Source organism: Notothenia coriiceps, unplaced genomic scaffold (assembly GCF_000735185.1).
Source record: "Notothenia coriiceps isolate Sejong01 unplaced genomic scaffold, NC01 NC01_scaffold00037244, whole genome shotgun sequence".
NCBI classification, from domain to species: domain Eukaryota; kingdom Metazoa; phylum Chordata; class Actinopteri; order Perciformes; family Nototheniidae; genus Notothenia; species Notothenia coriiceps.
Window position 1 is genome coordinate 6,248,903 of NW_011369945.1, and position 18,552 is coordinate 6,267,454.

Consider the following 18,552-nt stretch of genomic DNA (forward strand, 5'->3'; position numbering starts at 1 on the left):
ACAACCTCTTTTATAACAACACAGGTCTTCACAGATGTGTGAACCTCTCCAGGAGACTTCAAAGGTCCATTCACTCCAGGTCGAGGAGACCCTCAGTAGTGCTACTCAAAAAATGCTCTAAACCCAAGAAAAGGCTGTAATACAGCTCAAGACGTACCACCTAGGCTTAGCAGAAACATTTCCTAGTTGCATTTTCTCCAATTAAAGTAGAAAAACAAAGGCACATAAGACTGTGGATGTAATTCCCTGCGTTTCCTCCTACAGAGGATCAGAACATTCACAGTGTAAGATTTCACTGTTCAAAAGCACACTCTGTAAGGAACAGGAGAAACCTGCATATATCGTTTCCTGTTTGATTGTTGACTTAATTCTAATATTTCTCTGTGGTTTCCCTCAGCCAATCGGTGCACTGAATCCCAAGCGAGCAGCGTTTTATGCCGAACGCTTCGAGACGTGGGACGACGACAGCACGCCTCCTCACCACTACACCACCATGTACTCCACCGCTCATTCCACACTGATGTGGATGCTCAGAATAGTAAGTACCTGCTGCTCTTCACACACTTACAGACTTCGACCTTCAGCAGCTGCTCGAGCACATGGCAGTTTAAATGAATTTGTCTGTTCAATGTGCCCGCAGGAGCCCTTTACCACGTTTTTCCTCAACGCTAACGATAACAAGTTCGACCATCCGGAGAGAGCCTTCTCTGGCATCGGCTGCTCGTGGAGGAACTGCCAGAGGGACACAGCTGATGTCAAGGTAAGAAGACATGATGGGCTGATGATGGTCCAACGGAAGTGACTAGTCAAGATTATTATAAAACAATAAAAACTGTAAACTGAAATTGCCCAGAATTAGGAAAACCCAACAAAAACACAATGACGTGAATGCATCCAACGCAAGTGCTTGTCTATTTTAAACTACATTTGCAAATAAAATGTTGCAGAGTTTGAGAAAATAATTTAATTGTAGCTTTTATTTGAACGTCTCTAAAAGTATAAAGGGTATAAGGTGTAGGTATAAGGGTCAAACAGCTCATACGGTCATTCGATAAAAAAGTCTTTAAACTTTAAGATTCATTGGTTTCTGTTCTCTGCAGTTTATATTTAGTTCTCTGAGCTTTTTTTTTCTGTTTGGCAATGTTTAATTAGCTGAAAATATTCAAATTTCTGGAGGAAAGTCCTATTTTTATTTTAAATAAACAATGTTTTTTTCTGTTTTATCCATCAGGAGCTGATCCCAGAGTTCTACTACTTGCCTGAGATGTTTGTGAACAGTAATGAGTACGAGCTCGGGGTGCGTGAAGATGGAATTTCTGTGTGTGACGTGGAGCTTCCTGCTTGGGCCAAGAAACCCGAGGACTTTGTCCGCATTAACCGTATGGTAAGAGACTGACAGTCATTTCCAAGGAATATAAAAGCTGAAAGAAGGCTAGTTGTCTCTGCCTTTAAGTCCACTTGAAAGACTCTGATAATAGTCTTGACTCTCCCTTCCTTCCTCTCTCTGCCCCTGTGACCTCCACCAGGCGTTGGAGAGCGAGTTTGTGTCCTGCCAGCTTCACCAGTGGATCGATTTAATATTCGGCTACAAGCAGCGGGGGCCAGAAGCAGTGAGATCCCTCAACGTGTTCAACTTCTTGTCCTACGAGGGATCAATCAACCTAGAAAATGCAGATGCTGTGCAACGCGAGGTCAGTTTCCATGGCAACACTTCACTCTTGTTTGACTCCCAAATTGATTATCACAGTGCAGAAATCTTCCCTTGGTGAGTTTCTCATTCAAGATCGTATGGTAGCATCAGATCGATTTAATGTCTAAATCTCTTAGCTAAATACTCACTGGATATACAGTATACTCCCTATGGCGGAGGGAATGGTTCTCTAGAGATACACTCAAAGTACACGCATGTGCTTCATGCATACAAAAAGACAAACAAAATAAGTAAATAAGAAGGTAAAGATATGTGGCTTCACTCAACTAGTTTTTATGTTTCTCAAAAGTGTGTCTTCTCCTGTGTTAACCCCTTTTCTCTCTCTCTCTCTCTCTCTCTCTCTCTCTCTCTCTCTCTCTCTCTCTCTAGGGGATTGAGTCCCAGATCCAGGCGTGTGGGCAGATCCCCTCCCAGCTGCTGATCGAGCCCCACCCACCTCGCTCCTCGGCCATGCACCTGGTGAGAACACATCCTTGAAAAACCTGCATAGGTTTCAGTATCATAGCAGTAATCTCCCAGTATATGCTTTAAAAACACCTTCGTAAAACAGCAAGTCAGCAAGTCAGCTGTTCTCCCATACTTTTTGCATGTTCTTAATGTCTTGAGAAAATGTTCACTATTGGAACAGGAAGAGCGTTTTTCCCCAGTATGTCTATCTTTTATAGACAGGTTGATTTTTCCTATACTCCAATTGAGAGATGTTATTATATACACGTATATGTAATGCTGCTAGCCCTGCCCTGTTAGCCTCTCTCTCCTGCCTCGCCCTGAGCAGAACGAGGCCTCAGTGTCTCCACATCAGAGCCATCCATGTCCCCCTTACCTGTCAGTCCTGCCCCCCGACCAACCTGCGCCTCCACCTCCTCTCCAAGGCCTAGCCCCCCCTCAGTGTGTGTACCTGCTCTGACCCTGAGCTCCCACTAATATACCTTTTCCCGTCCCTCCCTCTGTTCCATCTGTTCTGTCTCTCCCTCTACCTCCGTCTCCATTTCCCTGCTCCGACCTCCCCTTCCCTGCTCTGCCCCCCTCCCTCTTCCTCTCTGTCCCTCTCTCCTTCTCTGTCTGTCTCACCAGTGTTTCCTTCCCCAGAGCCCGCTGATGTTTAAGGATCAGATGCAGCAGGATGTCATCATGGTGCTCAAGTTCCCCTCCAACTCGCCCGTCACCCACGTGGCGGCCAACACGCTCCCCCACCTCAGCATCCCAGCAGCCGTCACCGTCACATGTAGCCGGCTGTTTGCCGTCAACCGCTGGCACAACACAGTCGGTGAGAGCACCAAGAAAATACATTATAATGTGGAAATGGAAACCATAGATCCTCATGTAACATATTAAGTTATCCCCCTTTGAGGAATGGAACTGGACATTACATTATCTGAACAGAATAAAGTTTATACAGTTTTGTTATTTGACGATTTTGAGCATCTTGAAACTACACTATGGCAATCCCTTAATAATACAGTAACATACAATTAGTCATTAATCAATTAATCAATAAGTCTTAATAACAATTATTAATTTATCAAGGAAAACTTCCACAGACATACTGATTCCAGCTTCTCAAATGTGGTTAGCTGATTTTTCTCTTTTATCAAATGGAATCACTTTATTTTTAAAAAGATTGATCAGACAAATGCAATTTAAAGAACTCCCTTTGGGCAACGCTAAATTGTTGTTGTTTTTGTGGCAAATTCATGACATTATAAAGACTAAATTATTTAAGGATTTATACAAAATATTCATAAAAAACACCCAAGGAAAATAATTTCATGCTATATTCTATGCTATGTATCTTCTATGCAATTAACACTAATGTATGGAAGCCTGCAGTGCTTTAAGCCCCGGGTGAGAGTTTACTACTATGTTGTCCACATGTTGACAAAGAAATATGTGTTAATTAAACCCTCAATTGACCTTTAATGACCTAATTAGAAAAGCAGGGTAGGTTTAATGAATCGTGGTAGTGTAATTACCGCGGGCCATAAGGCAGCCCTAGTGACTTTGGTTGTGAAGATTTTATTTTTCAACATTATCCCGCTGTAGCGCATGCATCACAGAGCACTCGACTAGGGGATTATACGAGAGCTTTACGATGTGTGTATGTGCGGGTGTGACTTACTTTAATGTGTTTACCCTTTATCCTTCAGGCCTCCGTGGAGCTCCGGGATATTCCCTGGAGCAGGCTCATCATCTGCCCATTGAGATGGACCCTCTCATAGGTCAGTGCGCTAACACTTCCACAGCATATTTAATTGGTTTTATGTAATACCGATAATATTTTAGAACCAAGTAGTAGGACTTCATTAAATATATAACATGATATATTAGGGATTTGTGCACATATTACTGAGTACCAGGCTGTAATACTAACATGAGTAATAAAATATTATGAACAGTTATTAAAATGCTTGTGAACCATATGGCATTACGCTGCCCTTATTAACTTACGCTGTTCCCATGTAGCCAACAACTCAGGCGTGAACAAGCGTCAGATCACTGACCTCGTGGACCAGAGCATCCAAATCAACACACACTGTTTCGTGGTTACCGCCGACAACCGCTACATCCTGGTCTGCGGCTTCTGGGACAAGAGCTTCCGTGTTTACTCCACTGAGACGGGTAGGTTTGGTATTATTCAGAAAACCTGTTGAGCATTGTGTTTAGTCTAAATGTACCAGCAGGTGTTTTTAAAAACTCTATAAAAGCTGCAATCCTGTCATAGGTCCTAGTTTGAATAAAGATAATGTGGAATCATTGTAATTTTATTTAGATTTTTGTTTGGATATTTCATCAAGGGGAGATTTAGATTTTTCTTTTCACATATACACCTGGGCTTACACCTCAAATTATTTTTTGGACTAGAGATTTAGTGATTTATATTTAGTGACTCTATGTTCCCTAACCTGCATGTTTAACCCATGTATTTACACCTGGCAGTAAAGTAATCATGAATAAACAGGTTCTAAAGTGCGCACAACCGAAAACAAATGATAGTTTCTGGATACAAAAAAACCTACTAACTAAGTTAAAACTGGTGAGAGCTTTATTTACAGTGTTCAGATGTTTCGTTGGATTCTTGCCTTAGTTAATCACCCTTGGCCTACGAAGGTATGATTACTGTAGAGGGCACAGTGACTTAGCCTCGCTCCTCGTTCCTCTCCACAGGAAAGCTGACCCAGATAGTTTTCGGCCACTGGGATGTGGTGACATGTCTCGCCAGATCAGAGTCCTACATCGGAGGTGACTGCTACATCGTGTCGGGCTCCAGAGACGCCACTCTTCTTTTGTGGTACTGGAGTGGACGACACCACATTATCGGGGACAACCCTAACAACAGTGAGTGATGACTTGAAGGAAACAACATGTTTGTTGGACACTCGGTGTCTACATGCTCTTAGTTCAGACACAGGTCCCGGAGATGTATGGTGTCTCTAACTCTGTTTTCTTCTCCAGGTGACTACCCCGCTCCCAGGGCCGTACTGACAGGACACGACCATGAAGTGGTGTGTGTGTCCGTCTGTGCAGAGCTGGGACTGGTCATCAGTGGAGCTAAAGGTTTGTGTGCCCAATTTAAATTTCGATTTATAGATTATTTTCACTGTGAGAATTGAATAAAAGATAAAATATTGAAATGTTAGAACCCTCAGATACATAACAGCCGCAAAGCCATTGGACAAAAGACCTGTAGATTGCCCTCTCATAGATGTTGTTTTCCCATATGTCGTTGTTTTAATTTCTATTAGAGGTTAGGCTGATATTTCCTGATCACTCTACCGTCAGCAGAGCTAATTGAGTAAAATAACTTCTTTATTAATTCGCTCTGGTCTTGCTTCTCAGAGGGCCCATGCCTGGTCCACACCATCACAGGGGACCTTCTTCGGGCCCTGGAGGGACCAGAGCTGTGTCAGCGGCCCCGCCTCATCTCAGTGTCCAGCGAGGGCCACTGCATCATCTACTATGACAGAGGCCACTTCTGCAACTTCAGCATAAATGGAAAACTCCTGGCACAAATGGAGGTCAATGACTCCACGCGGGTAAGGCAGTCAGAGTTAATACTGTTCATTTCAACATAATATTCATTTTGGTGTATATTCATGCATGAATCCTGTTTTTATTTACCAATAAACAATGCGATATACTGTTGTTCAACACAATGGAGTAGTTGAGCCTCTTTTGACCCCTCTCTATTCTCTTTCTCTCTCCAGGCGATCCTGTTGAGCAGCGACGGACAGAACTTGGTGACAGGAGGCGATAACGGAGTTGTGGAAGTGTGGCAGGCGTGCGACTTCAAACAGCTGTACATCTATCCAGGCTGTGATGCAGGCATCCGTGCCATGGACCTCTCACATGACCAGAGGTAAAACAGACAGGCTGTCACTCTGAGAGTCAGTAGAATAATTGATAGAAGTTCACTATTGTTGTGAAGGAAACTGGGTCACCAGGGGGCAGCAGAGAATACTGAATAATCAGTAACTGTGAGGTTATTTTACCCAAACCTCAGATGATGTCCTAGAGAAAAATGCAACGGTTTAATGCAGGGGGGGGTCCAAACTTTTTTCACCGAGGGCCACATACAGACAAATATACAAAGGGCTGGGCCACTCACGAGAGGTATATTGCCTCATAAGTTCAGTTATAAGTTAGAAAAATCAATCAAATGTAGGTAAATTATTCTTGATACTTGAAAATGCAGCGTACATCCTAGCTCTCCATAGGGTTTCATTTATTGTGTTGGCAGCTCATTCCTTAAAACAGGAGCTTCAGACTGAATTGTCTGATTTTAATGAAGATTTGGCTTTTTATCACATGAATACTGTGTAATATATTTGAACATATATATTTGAGAAGTACAATATAAGACAAGTAGAAGTTTCATTTGTTTCATTATACTTTTTGAATTAGCTGAGGGTCGATTCAAAATGGTCCGTGGGCCGCATTTGGCCCCCTGGCCGTAGTTTGGACACTCCTGGTTTAAGGTATGCAATTTTCCAAAAGTATGTGCATAGTTTGGATGTGACTTACTGTTTTTGCTCTGCCCTCAGGACTCTGATCACTGGCATGGCATCCGGAAGCATTGTGGCATTCAACATAGACTTCAACCGCTGGCACTACGAGCACCAGAACAGGTACTGAGGTGGACAGCATGAGGATGGGAAGGATAGGGAGACGAGAGAAGAACAAAGAGAGGAGGTGAAGCATTCTGCTGTGTATCTGCGACACGGGGAAACTGAAGGTACAGAGGGGAAGGAAAAGCAAGTGCCAGCTCTAATCCCTTGTGAAGTTTACTTGATTTGAGGATGCTACAGCGCTGGTGGAAATAACTCCCTCTGTGCATACGTGTACGTACACATACGTGTGTAACCACAGACACATAGTACCCCGAAGATACACACCAAAACCTGCTCATAAAATAGACTGCAGAATGGGGGAAAGTCAAGCAGACCTTGTAGAGGTCGTTCATACCCGTACCACTCGCTGGACTGCTGCAGTTGCTGTTCCTGGTACGCTTCATGCTTTATAGACAAAGAACTTAAGTTTTGGTTTTCTTGTGTTTTTCTTCTCTATCAATTTTGTTCTTTACTTTTCCTTTGATGGGAGTTCAGTCAAATAATGATTTGGGTGGACTGTAAATTAAGACTCCTTCAATGTGTCTCAACTGATTAGAAATGGTTAGAAATTATCCAGCCCCGCCCACTCTTCAGAAAAAACGGTGCTATTGGCTTGATCTTAAAATTCACCCTTGAAAAAATGTCTGGGGTTATGATTATATTTTATCTGGATTTATTTTATTTTATAATGTTAATTTGATGTTATTTTATTTTCCCTGCAGCAGGGTTAAGTCTGATTCTTATGTAAATAAGGTTCTGCTTCCTTCAGAGCCAACACGTGTTCTTTCACTACACAAACTGCGCTTATCACCTTTAATTTATTAATGACTTGCTGTATGTAAAATATTGTGTAATAATTATTATAATGTTGACAAGATTGATGATGATAACGGCAGTGTCAAGGATGGTGATTATTTTGCCGGAGATGGTAATGATAAAGAGATCTTGCCAGTGCCACCAAGGATGACAACCACGAGACTGAGATGATTTCCTTTGTATATTTGGTGATTGTTTTGTCAAATATGTACATAAAGTCTTGGTTCAGGCTCGGCGGGAGACCTAATCAGCTGAATAAGATTGAAAGCGCAAAGGAAACCTTCACTTACCCACATTTGTTGATTATTTAAAAGAAGAGAATCAAATCAATGTAAAAGTTTGTTTTGTATTTGCACTTTGCACCAATCACATATCATTATTTATTAGCTTGGTTCTTTCTGGTCGGCTGCCATTTTGTTTAGGTCCATTTCCCCTTCGGGATTATTTGTGCATTGATGTTTGTATTTAAAGCGTTGAGCTCATGTGTGATTATTAGGTTTTACAACCTCACAGTTGTAAGCAATATCATGATTCTGTAGCTGATAGAGGTGGAAAGGAGTGAGGAGAGGGGATGAAATGTGAGAGGTACTGTATGTGTGAAGCCATCTTGATCAAATGCGCACATGCACATACTCTATCGACAGGTTCAACTTACGTATCCAAAAAAAGGTTAAATATTTTTGGATCTATGAAACCCTAAAAAACTATTGTATTCATGTTTTATTGCAAAGATGTAAAATATGACATGTGTGAGTTGAAAAAAAAATCATGATAAGAAAAATAAAATATGCAAAGAATTTGATGACTTGACTTTTCATTGGTGAGACATTCTGTTTCACCAAAAGCTTTCTTTTTGACTTCAAGACAACGGCACTGCAGAGTGAGCTCTAACTGCAGATTTAACAAGACACCGGTCTGAAAGGAATCCTGCTTTCTCCAAAGATTTCAAGAGCCTCTCGAGTCAAAATGTGCACTTGACAACATTGTCGAACTACCTTTCATTTCAAATGCCTGTTACTGTCAGTCACTTTCTGCAGCACCTCCTAAGAACTCAGAGTTGAGATTTACAGTTGAAATGTTAGTTTATACTATTAAATGGAACTTATTACAATCAAATTGTGCAATGTTTTAAGTGAGTCTAGTTCAATCAAGCATCATTCAATCAAGTTACTTTGTTTTGCTCTTGAATCACCCTTATGCAGCATACCAAGTAATATCTAAAAGAGATAAAGGAAGGCTCACATCTTTTAAAGGCAATTAAAATAGACAATGTGTGTAAGAAAAGAATGAAAATCCTTATGGTATTCATTCAACCCATTGACAAAAGTTAGATTTGCACAGGAAAGGTCATGGTCAGTACAAACACCCAGGTCATACATGTTTTTATCTTTACTGAATGATGTTGACAGGAATAAAATGATGCCCCAAAATACCAAAAACAACACAAGCACGGGGTAATTAATTTTATAACAATAAGTTCTGAATGTGGGATGTCTTGTCAAAGGAACAACATTTCACAGTATTAAAACACAAATGATGTCTTTTGAGCAGAAGCAACCATTACCATACGTAGCTTAAACAAAGAAGTCAGACAGGCTGCACAGAGCTCTCATGCTTCAGTCACTATGGAGACTGCAATCAGACGCCATACGAGCTGACAGGCAAGAGAGGGTAACCCGTCACGCTGCTAGAGCCAGGACCCAGATTTCATCTCGTTTATGTCACTTTTGACCCGGTCTGTAGCTGCAGTCAGAGGCCCGCGGCCTGTCAGTAAGACACACTTTCTTCCTCACCTTTACCAACAGCCTGATGTCTTGTGCAATGTCCGTTCTCCAGGGGAATCATGAAGCATTCTGATGTACAGTTTTAAGGTATCCCATAGTTTGTTATTAGACAACTAGACACACACACACATGCATATCTGAACAAAGCAATGGTCTTTAATATGATTGTAGTACTGTAATTATTTTATGTAGTCTACGGATATTATGAAACATGCTGGACGTACTTGAAAGCAATATTAATGTTTCACAGTAAAGATGACAAGCAAAATACAAGAAATTAACCTTTGAAAAATGAAGAGGAAAAATAGTATTCCCTCATTAAGCTTTTGTTGCTAGGGGAAAGTGGTCTCCCAGGTTCATTTGTCTTTGAAACAAGGCCAGTCAGTCTCATCCCTCAAGACCTCTTCTTCACATTGTCATCTTATTTCCCCTGTGCTTATGGAAATTGCATGAACACACATGACTTTCTGAACGATTGGGATTACTATATACATGCGTAAGCAAGTGTTTTTATATCACAATGAGGAAGTGATGGGCATCCATGTGTTTTGAGTGTGCAGGCTTTCCTGCTTTCAGCGTATAAGCATGCGTTCAAAGGGGGATCCTCGTGGACAAACATGTCCATGTGTCTGTACGTGCTCCCTCCCGTGAAGCTCAGGTGGACAGTGAGGAGATGGTGGACCTCTGAGATGAGATGCTACAGATCTCCATGTTGGTGAAGGAGCTCCCTCCTTCGCTGCTGCAGTCTGGGACCGATGAGGAGGAGGAGATGATGTTCTTCAGCCTGTGGAGGGAGATGATGAGCAGCGTCAGCAGGAATACCAGCAGGCCGAGGAAGAGCCACACATAAACGTAAACGTTGCCCTGACGTCCCGGTGATGAGGCGGCCGCTGATGTGGAAGAAGAGGTTGGCGAGAATCGTAGAAAGGTCCCATTGTCTATCGGAGAGATTGCAGTCTCATTATAGTCCACCAACGAGACGTCCATCCCTGACATCCTTGCTGATGTTCTGCATAAATGATTAGATTTGCATGAGAAAGAAAAAAAGGGTTAGTGAGATTTTTTGTGAAGCAACAGAAAGACACATCAACATTCATAATTTAAATGGGCAGTAGAAGAAATCTCTTGTGTCTGCCAAAGCTGCCAAGTGTTTATTTCCTCCCTCCAGGACACTTCAGCATGGCAGATGCTTGCTAACGCAAGAGCTGTCACCCACGTCCAGCTTTGGCAGAAATTAAGAAGGAAAGAGAGCCCTTCATTAATTCTGATTCAGCACCAACAATTTACTTCAAGGGCCCCCAGATGCAGAACAGATTTCTATCAAATAATAGTTGAAAATAATAATCATTTATTGTATCCCTCTTGGAGCATCTCATGGAGAGTTCATGCTAATTGAGAAACATCAAATTGATTCACAAGAGTACTCAACTGTTATTTGCAATATATATATATATATATTTGAATGTATTTGCAGCAATGAAACAAGCAAAACAGTTAAGTGTTGGTTTATCTACTTATAATGTATGAAATCTGTATGAAATACTCATAATCTTGCAATATACCCTCGCTGTATGTTCATAGATAAGTGCAAACATATTTATATTCATTTGTGTCAGAATTGTTGCTGATCACTCAAAATTATAGCACTGTGAATATTTTTAATGCAAGGATGAATTCATGAACAAACAGACACAGATCTACTGCGGACACTGTTCTGTTGTGGTAATCAAATACTGTTTGACTGTTGGAGGATACATTACAGCATAAAGAGCTTTACTGACCCGACTATAATAAAGAGAAACAGCAGGGGGAGTGCTTGTGTCATTGAAAGCCTGTCAGTCTGGAGCCTGGAGCCTTTTATGCTCATAAACGAAGCCATCCTTATCTGATGAAATTAAACTCCTCATAATCAGCTTTCACAAAGACAGCTGAGAGCCTACCCTCCTCCATTGCATATTAATACTGCTGATATTGTTCCACTGCAAATTACTGCATGGCACAAAAGTGACATGAACATGTGACTGAGTATTGTGGTATAGAAATGTTCACAGTATTTGTGTTGGGGGGAGACAGAGAGTTGTATTTGGGTTAGGCCAGACTTCTGTCTTGATCTATGACAGGAGAAAGACACTTCAAAGGGACGATTGATTGACCATGACCAGAAATGTAGCAGGGGGGTCATCAAACACTCTTTGCAACACAGCGGTGTGAGCTCATTTCTCTCTTATTTGCCAGCTCTCCCCTCCTTCGTCTCCATTTCATGGTTATGCATTTCACCATGGACCGACCAAATTATATTCAGTGAATGGACTAAAATGCACATCAACATTGTTCACAATATATATCAAACCAATGTATATTTCTCCAGATTCTTAGATATTAAAAACAAATATAGGACTAAGACATAATATACATTTGTATAATATGTTTACAATGGCGAACCAGAATCATATTTAAGAACACTTTTATTTTACCTCTGTAAAGCCTACTGTAGGCTAGATTCAATTACTTTTTGCACTCGATTGCAAGATATATTGTGTAAAACGAATCATAATGGCAACAAGAGTGAGTCAGTGTAATCACACTTTGTTGAACATGATGCACTTAACATTACATTCATGGTAGGCCTATGTTCTTAATAGTAGCCTACTTGTATGTTAAGGAGATAATAAACGTTCGTACATTTAAAAAAAAATCTACAAACTGCAATAACTACAAAGCCCAGCATTACTCGTGTGAAAGCTGGTTAATAAACACAAATGCTCCTTCAAAAATGTGGACAGTCTGTAATTGTAATGTACTGTATTGGCTCTAAGTGCTATCTGTGAACACTTTTTAGCAGAGGTCGGGGGTCAGAGCTCAGCTGTTGTTCCTTGTCGCAGGATTTATCTCGTTCAAAGCTGAGATAGTTTACCCCAATATCGTGTAAAGGGCAGTTTGCCGCATATTGCCAAAATATGTTTTGCACAGGTAAGACAACTACTTTCTATCTTGACTCTAACATTATACATTTTTGTGAACACCTGTAAAAAAAAATTGGGATCTAAAATAATGCTGAGAGTAAGCCTGGGATACGTGTATGTGCTGGAAGAACTAGCAATTTCCAAAAGCGATTAGCATTAGCCAATAAAATTCGCCTGCTACTAAAAGTGGTATCATTCCATTTTTCATTGGGAGTCTCTAAATCCACTAGCAGTTCATTTGTATATTTTATTGCAATTTATTTGACCTTGAGTTTTATGTAAGTAGAGTGTGTTAAATGTAAGAAAACTTTAGTAGACAAGTCAGTTAGCTACCTAGCATTAACTTTGTAGCCATTAACCTGTAAAAAGCATTGTGAGTGGGTTATTGTGTGGAGCATGGACAACTAATTCAGGTGTTTGTTGTTTTAGAGCAGGCTATATGTTATACTTTGGCACTACAAAACTACTTGTTGTACTATTGCAGAGAAAATGTTATTGAGTGTTTGTGCAGTATTGACACATGTCAGGTAATGAGCCTTAAATTAAATTAAAATGAGAAGATTAAAGCAGCAGACTCAACTAAAGTCAATTGCAATAGCAGAGAGATAATGCCAGATGATGATATAAACACTTTTCTGACTATTGCTTCTACTATGTTTTGCACAGTTTACCTTTTATAAATGAAAACAGTTTATATTAAATGTGTTGCACCTGTTTGATCCCAACGCTTTATTCTGTTCCTGTTACATTTGTCAGTGTTTGAACAAAACGTAATCTTCTATTGAACAAGGTTGCTTTTTGAAGTTTTAACTCCAAACTCTTATTCACTCCCCCTTCATTCTCTCAATTTGTCTCTCTGTGGATGGTACAGTTGACAAGAATGTTGCTCTCTTTAATCTACAGCCTGCTGTACCTCCGGGGAGATGCGCAGCATAATGAGGAGGGAGAGTTATGCTTCTCTCACTTTCTGTAATTGCATACTCTCTTGCCCCAACTCTGTTTTCTTTATCAAATCCTCCCAGTGGTTTCCCCGACCCAATGAAAAATGTCTCGCAGTCTTTGTTGACTTATATGTTTTTTACAGAGTTGAAGTATTGATATTCATTGCACATGCCTGCCCCTCTCTCCTTGAGCTGTCCTCTAACATTGCCATCGTAAATCTACACTTTTTAATTATATTATTATTATTATTTCTTCCTGAAATGATTTAACCATCTTGATTTAAACATTTGCATCACGCTGATAGCTACATTTACTCAAAAATTCTGTCTCAATGTTGTTATTTCTGCAAAAAGATTCTACTAACTTGACCCTGAAACTCTCTCCATTCATTCTCCACCTCTTTGATTTAATTTCACTTTGCCACTTTTTACATATCTTCTCTGCTGTCCTTCTCCTGTTGTCACCCTCCCACTCTCTCCTGCTCTGTATAGATTGCTGTCGTTAATGATACGTTGTTTTGAAATCTGTGATGAAGCTTGTTCATTGTGAACTGAAGAGGCTGATAATTGGGCTTAATGATGCTTTTTGTATCCTGGCAACAAGGTACGTTCAGTTCTTTTTCAAGCTAATCTACTTTAAGAGGGCAGGCCGTGCAGGCCCGCTGAGGCTGAAGAGGTCAGACATACGCATGCACACACACACGCCTACATTAAATGAATCCCGGTAGTTATTTTCCTAAGGAATAGCTAGAAGTGTAATACAGAGAACAAACAGGGCAAATGGGAAAATTGTGCGTCCTTATCTTGAAAAATAATGCTTTTTATGTGTTTTTTAGGTAGTAAAATCATATACTGTACAGCTGCTCTGTCTCTCTTGTTGAAAGTTACACCTCTGATCACACCAAGCACCCGATGTAATGGCTTGGGCTGAAGTTTTCTTTTTTGTAGCTGTAACACCCCAGAGTACTCTTTAACAACACCGAACAAAATATTTCCAGGAGGTGTGAAGAGTGTCTATGATCATTATCAATTATTACAGTTTTCTACTGAATGTAATTGGAAAACCATATCTTTCCGAAAAATAAAACCAATCATGCTTTGCTTGCTTCTCATGCAGCTGATCCTCCGTCTCTGCTGATTCTCTCCACATCCCAAAGACTAGTGTGACCTTGGTCAGCTCTTTTGTCAGCTAAGCCTCCCTACATTTCTTTTTTCTTGGATTTTAGGAGAATAAATGGCTAACTCTTGATTTCTTTAGTATTTGTGCCTCATTGATATCTCTCTTTCTGAGCTGTAATCTGACTTGTACTTGAGTTTTTGTATCAGAAGCATGTTTCTACTTCAGCTGTTGTTTAACCTTCATGTTATTGGTGAACTCTGTTCTTATTCAGCTTCAAAAACACTGTTTTATCAGCTAGGTACTTCCACATGTTCGACATTTTACATCGAGCAAATGTGCAAGACCAGTTTGTGGCGAATGGAATGTAGTACTCAAATTCTTCTTCACAATCCTGACATATTAGTTTTATTCAGGCCAGATTTAGAAAAGTGTGGCATTGCGTGAAATGAATGACTTTTTACTTTTACACAGCAGTGTGGTGGTTTGTGAGACCCTTAACAATAAGGAAGTAAAGCCATTGTCAACAACACACAAGGGTTAAGGTCTAACATGGAAGTCCTCTGTTGGCTTTTTAAAACAGCTGATACTGTGAGTGGAGCTTGCCACATTAGTTAAAGTGTGTATGGTGTGTCTTGCCTTCCCTACTGTCATTCTCCATCTCAGAGGAGAAAGGAGTCTTGCTAAGTCTCACACTCACTCAGGTGTGATTTAAACTACTCATACACTTCCCTCTGAGCTGATATGGTCTTTTCTCTGTTGGACTGCAGGCGGAGATGAGTGCTAATTAGCTGCCAATGTCTGCTGCTAAGATAACACATCTTTGAGCCGGCATACTTTCACATTAACGCTGGAAATGAAGGGTTAATGATGTTTGATGAAACAATGGAAAGTCAGCCATGATGGTTTTGATGAGGTTTAAATGGCTGGTAATGCAGATAAATCTGGTGGCTTGGAGGTGAAATGTTCACTTCAGCGATGGTGCCATGTCTAATTACCACACTCTCCACCTCTCTGGGTAGAGAGTAGAAATGTAACAGCAGCTCCAGTATCTGGCATTGTGGCTGACAGTGAGGTTAAAACTGCGCTGTCGTTGTCGGGCAGTTGAAGGGCAGCTTTGTTTTGCCCTCCAGGTGAGCAATCCCATCGGACTGTGACGTCAAAACTAAGAATAGCCTGTCTGGTCTTCTGAGTCAGTTGCATTCCATTCGACCGGACTTCACAAGAGCCGGCCATTTTCTAAATGCATTCAATTCACTTGATTTAAGTCTCTGACCTTCTTTAACTTCTTTAACATAGAAGTATGTCCCCCTCACTCCCAGTCTGGGCCATGTGGAGTTCAGGCACTTTGAATCCAAAACTGTTCTGCCTTTCAGCCTCCTCATCCTCCTGTTTCCTCCGGAGTCTAACAGCCTCGGGCTAATAGCTGGGTCCTGGCAGAAAGGCTTCTCATTTTCACTCTCGGCTACAACTTGCTCTTTTATGATCTATATATATTTCAGCTTTGTATTGCCCCTTAACCTATTAAAGAGCTCTAAATATACTTCAGTAAAGCCTTGGTTATCTCTACTGCACACTCTTCTGACCCAGCTGCCCTGAGCACATTTCTCTTCATTCTTCCACAGCTTTCTACTCTCTCTACTCTCTCTACTCCACCTTTGCTTGTCGGGTCTTGACTTGAGCGTATGTATGGTCCAGCGCCATTCTGTATCTATAGCCGTCACGCCTTCTCTCCCAACGCTGCCCTTTGTCCTGATCAAACTCCTTCCTTAGCAGCACTCTCTCTCAAAGTCACTCCTCACACGGTCCCCTCCTCCGCTGCTGGTGGAGTGTGTTCAGCAAAACTCCTGAGACATTGTGCCGTGAAGCTTCCTCTGCTCCACTTTCTCAATCTGTTCCTCATCGTCCTTCATCTTTTCATCATCCCTTGTCCTCACAATATTCTTCGCTGTTTTATTTTCTTATGTCTTTTGTACACTGTGTATTTTTAGTTTTATGCAATACATTTGAATGATTTAAGATTTGATAGAGGATTTTAATCTATCCCTATTTCTATCCATTTATTCTAAAGATACATGCAAGTATGGTTTTATTGGTTTATTTATAAAAGATATCATTTTTGCATGAGGCTGGTTTATATTCACAACAGCTTCCCAATCCAGGACCCAGTAGAGAAACGGATTGCAACATGGCCGTGGACCCTCCACTTTCTTCTTATTAAAACATTGACATCTCTTTCGGTGACGGGGAATAGCCTTAGCCATTACTGACAGTTTTGTAGTCCATTCATGCACCTTATGCACATATTTACTAAAACCTTAACCCCAGACACAGACAACCCCGTCTGTTCAGTTCTGGTATTGGCTTTTCACTTCATGAATAATGCACAAGATCCATGTGTGGCAAAATGTCATGGCATTTGGGCCATATTCTTTTGTGTGTGTGCTTCATACAGTATTCACACCACATGCCTCAACAGACGAGCTGTACAAATAGCACACATACTATTAACTTGCATATATATATATATGCCAACACAACAATTTCTACACACACGGCATACACACACACACACACACACACACACACACACACACACACACACACACACACACACACACACAGGCTTACACACGATTCCAGCTCAAACAACAGATTGTTGGGGGATAAAAGTACCCCTGAATTTCAAACATGTTATATTTTTCATATGCTGAGCCAGATCAGCTGACCTGAGGCTCAACCACATGAATTCCAAATCGCCTCAGTAGCCCCAAATAGCACAGATAACCCACTTATGGGTCAGAGATACGCAGGAATGATGAAAGAAGGAAGACGGGGATTTTTTAATGCGTCAGAAGCTCTCAGCTGATTTCCCACGAGATGCTAAACAATTTATCATTTTCAGTTTGGATAGTTTACTTTTAGAAGTATGAACTTTAAAAGACTGTCTACAGTTATAAAGACAAGTTACATATGTCAATAAATTACACATACTTCTATTACATGTAGAAAAACAGGTTGAATTTGAATGAGTCCACAAAACAATAAACAATGTTTTTATTCATTGCTTGTACATTTGAATGATACAATCCTGAAGTGCACCTGAGGGCACTCGACGGCTCCTCCAGGGGTCGAGCACCGCTGTCCGTCTGTTATCTGATTCTCTCTGAGTTTACATTTGGGATTCGTGATCATTACGTATGGGAAGACATTTTGGTCAGTGGCCAGTGTGGATAATGAGCTTTGATGTGAGTGTTATTGTTTGTGTGTGTGTGTGTGCCAGTCCATCCCTGTGGTGAAGTGTATTTTCTCCTTCTCTATCTGTTAACTACTCCTTAAAGCAGTTGTTAATACATTTGATACTGATCGTGTCCTTTAGCAGTTCATTCTCTCTCTTTGTTTATAATGAACTGGGAGTCATACATCATTTTAAAGTCAAACACACCCTGCTCTTTCTCTCAATGCACTGAAAACACTTTCTTGAGGTCCGTTTTTCTTCTCTAACCAGGGGCACAATTGCTTCACTCATCACTTCTCAACTGCCACAGGGAGCGTGCTTTCTTTCCGAGGCTGGTGAATTAATGTATACATTATTTCATACCCTTTACATGTATCCTTTTCTGCAAGCCACATAGAACAAGTATGCCCCTCTCTTCCTATATTTCAGAATGTCATCCTTCCTCTACAGTATGTCTTTCATCTCTCTCCCAGTGTTTGTTCTCTCATGAATGCTTTACAGGCAGAAATACAGCACTGAATAAAGTTGCTGGCATTGAAAAGAGACGGATACATTTGAGGCATCTAAGGTGAATAATTGCTTTTTGTATTCAGCAGGAATCCCTTCTTACAGAGCAGATTAACACTGTGCCTGCTCTGTCTCTAAACGATTTGGAAACATTTAATAAAAAACAGCTTCAAGCATTAGAAGCATATCTGATATCGTTTAAAAAAGGAGATGTTATACAGACCTTGTTTAATGTGTGAGACCGGTGTTCCTTGCTGGCGTTCACGTTGTGCAGAAATCCATCCCGTTGCGTGTTTGGTATTTCAGCCGAGCGAACCAGATCTGCTGCCCCTGAGATCTTCCCTCTGAGCCTGTCCGCTATCCCCCC

At 40.9% G+C, this 18,552-nt stretch overlaps 2 protein-coding genes across 2 annotated transcripts in view; one reads left to right on the forward strand and one right to left on the reverse strand.

Moving 5' to 3' along the window:
* LOC104965230 (neurobeachin-like) overlaps nucleotides 1-8,294 on the forward strand; it is a 19,060-nt gene extending 10,766 nt beyond the window's left edge. The window contains exons 13-26 of the mRNA XM_010794189.1: nucleotides 265-284; nucleotides 398-538; nucleotides 641-760; nucleotides 1,232-1,384; nucleotides 1,527-1,691; nucleotides 2,081-2,170; nucleotides 2,786-2,978; nucleotides 3,859-3,930; nucleotides 4,175-4,330; nucleotides 4,877-5,047; nucleotides 5,165-5,266; nucleotides 5,549-5,745; nucleotides 5,917-6,068; nucleotides 6,754-8,294. Coding sequence (XP_010792491.1) covers nucleotides 265-284; nucleotides 398-538; nucleotides 641-760; nucleotides 1,232-1,384; nucleotides 1,527-1,691; nucleotides 2,081-2,170; nucleotides 2,786-2,978; nucleotides 3,859-3,930; nucleotides 4,175-4,330; nucleotides 4,877-5,047; nucleotides 5,165-5,266; nucleotides 5,549-5,745; nucleotides 5,917-6,068; nucleotides 6,754-6,844 — 1,823 coding nt within the window. The 3' untranslated portion in view covers nucleotides 6,845-8,294. The remainder of the gene's footprint in view (nucleotides 1-264; nucleotides 285-397; nucleotides 539-640; nucleotides 761-1,231; nucleotides 1,385-1,526; nucleotides 1,692-2,080; nucleotides 2,171-2,785; nucleotides 2,979-3,858; nucleotides 3,931-4,174; nucleotides 4,331-4,876; nucleotides 5,048-5,164; nucleotides 5,267-5,548; nucleotides 5,746-5,916; nucleotides 6,069-6,753) is intronic.
* Nucleotides 8,036-18,552, reverse strand: part of sertm1 (serine rich and transmembrane domain containing 1) — a 10,689-nt gene continuing 172 nt past the window's right edge. The window contains exons 1-2 of the mRNA XM_010793361.1: nucleotides 18,409-18,552; nucleotides 8,036-10,428 (exon numbers count right to left, since the gene is read on the reverse strand). The exon at nucleotides 18,409-18,552 is cut by the window's right edge and continues 172 nt beyond it. Of these exons, the coding sequence (XP_010791663.1) occupies nucleotides 10,074-10,415 (342 nt within the window). The 5' untranslated portion in view covers nucleotides 10,416-10,428; nucleotides 18,409-18,552 and the 3' untranslated portion in view covers nucleotides 8,036-10,073. The remainder of the gene's footprint in view (nucleotides 10,429-18,408) is intronic.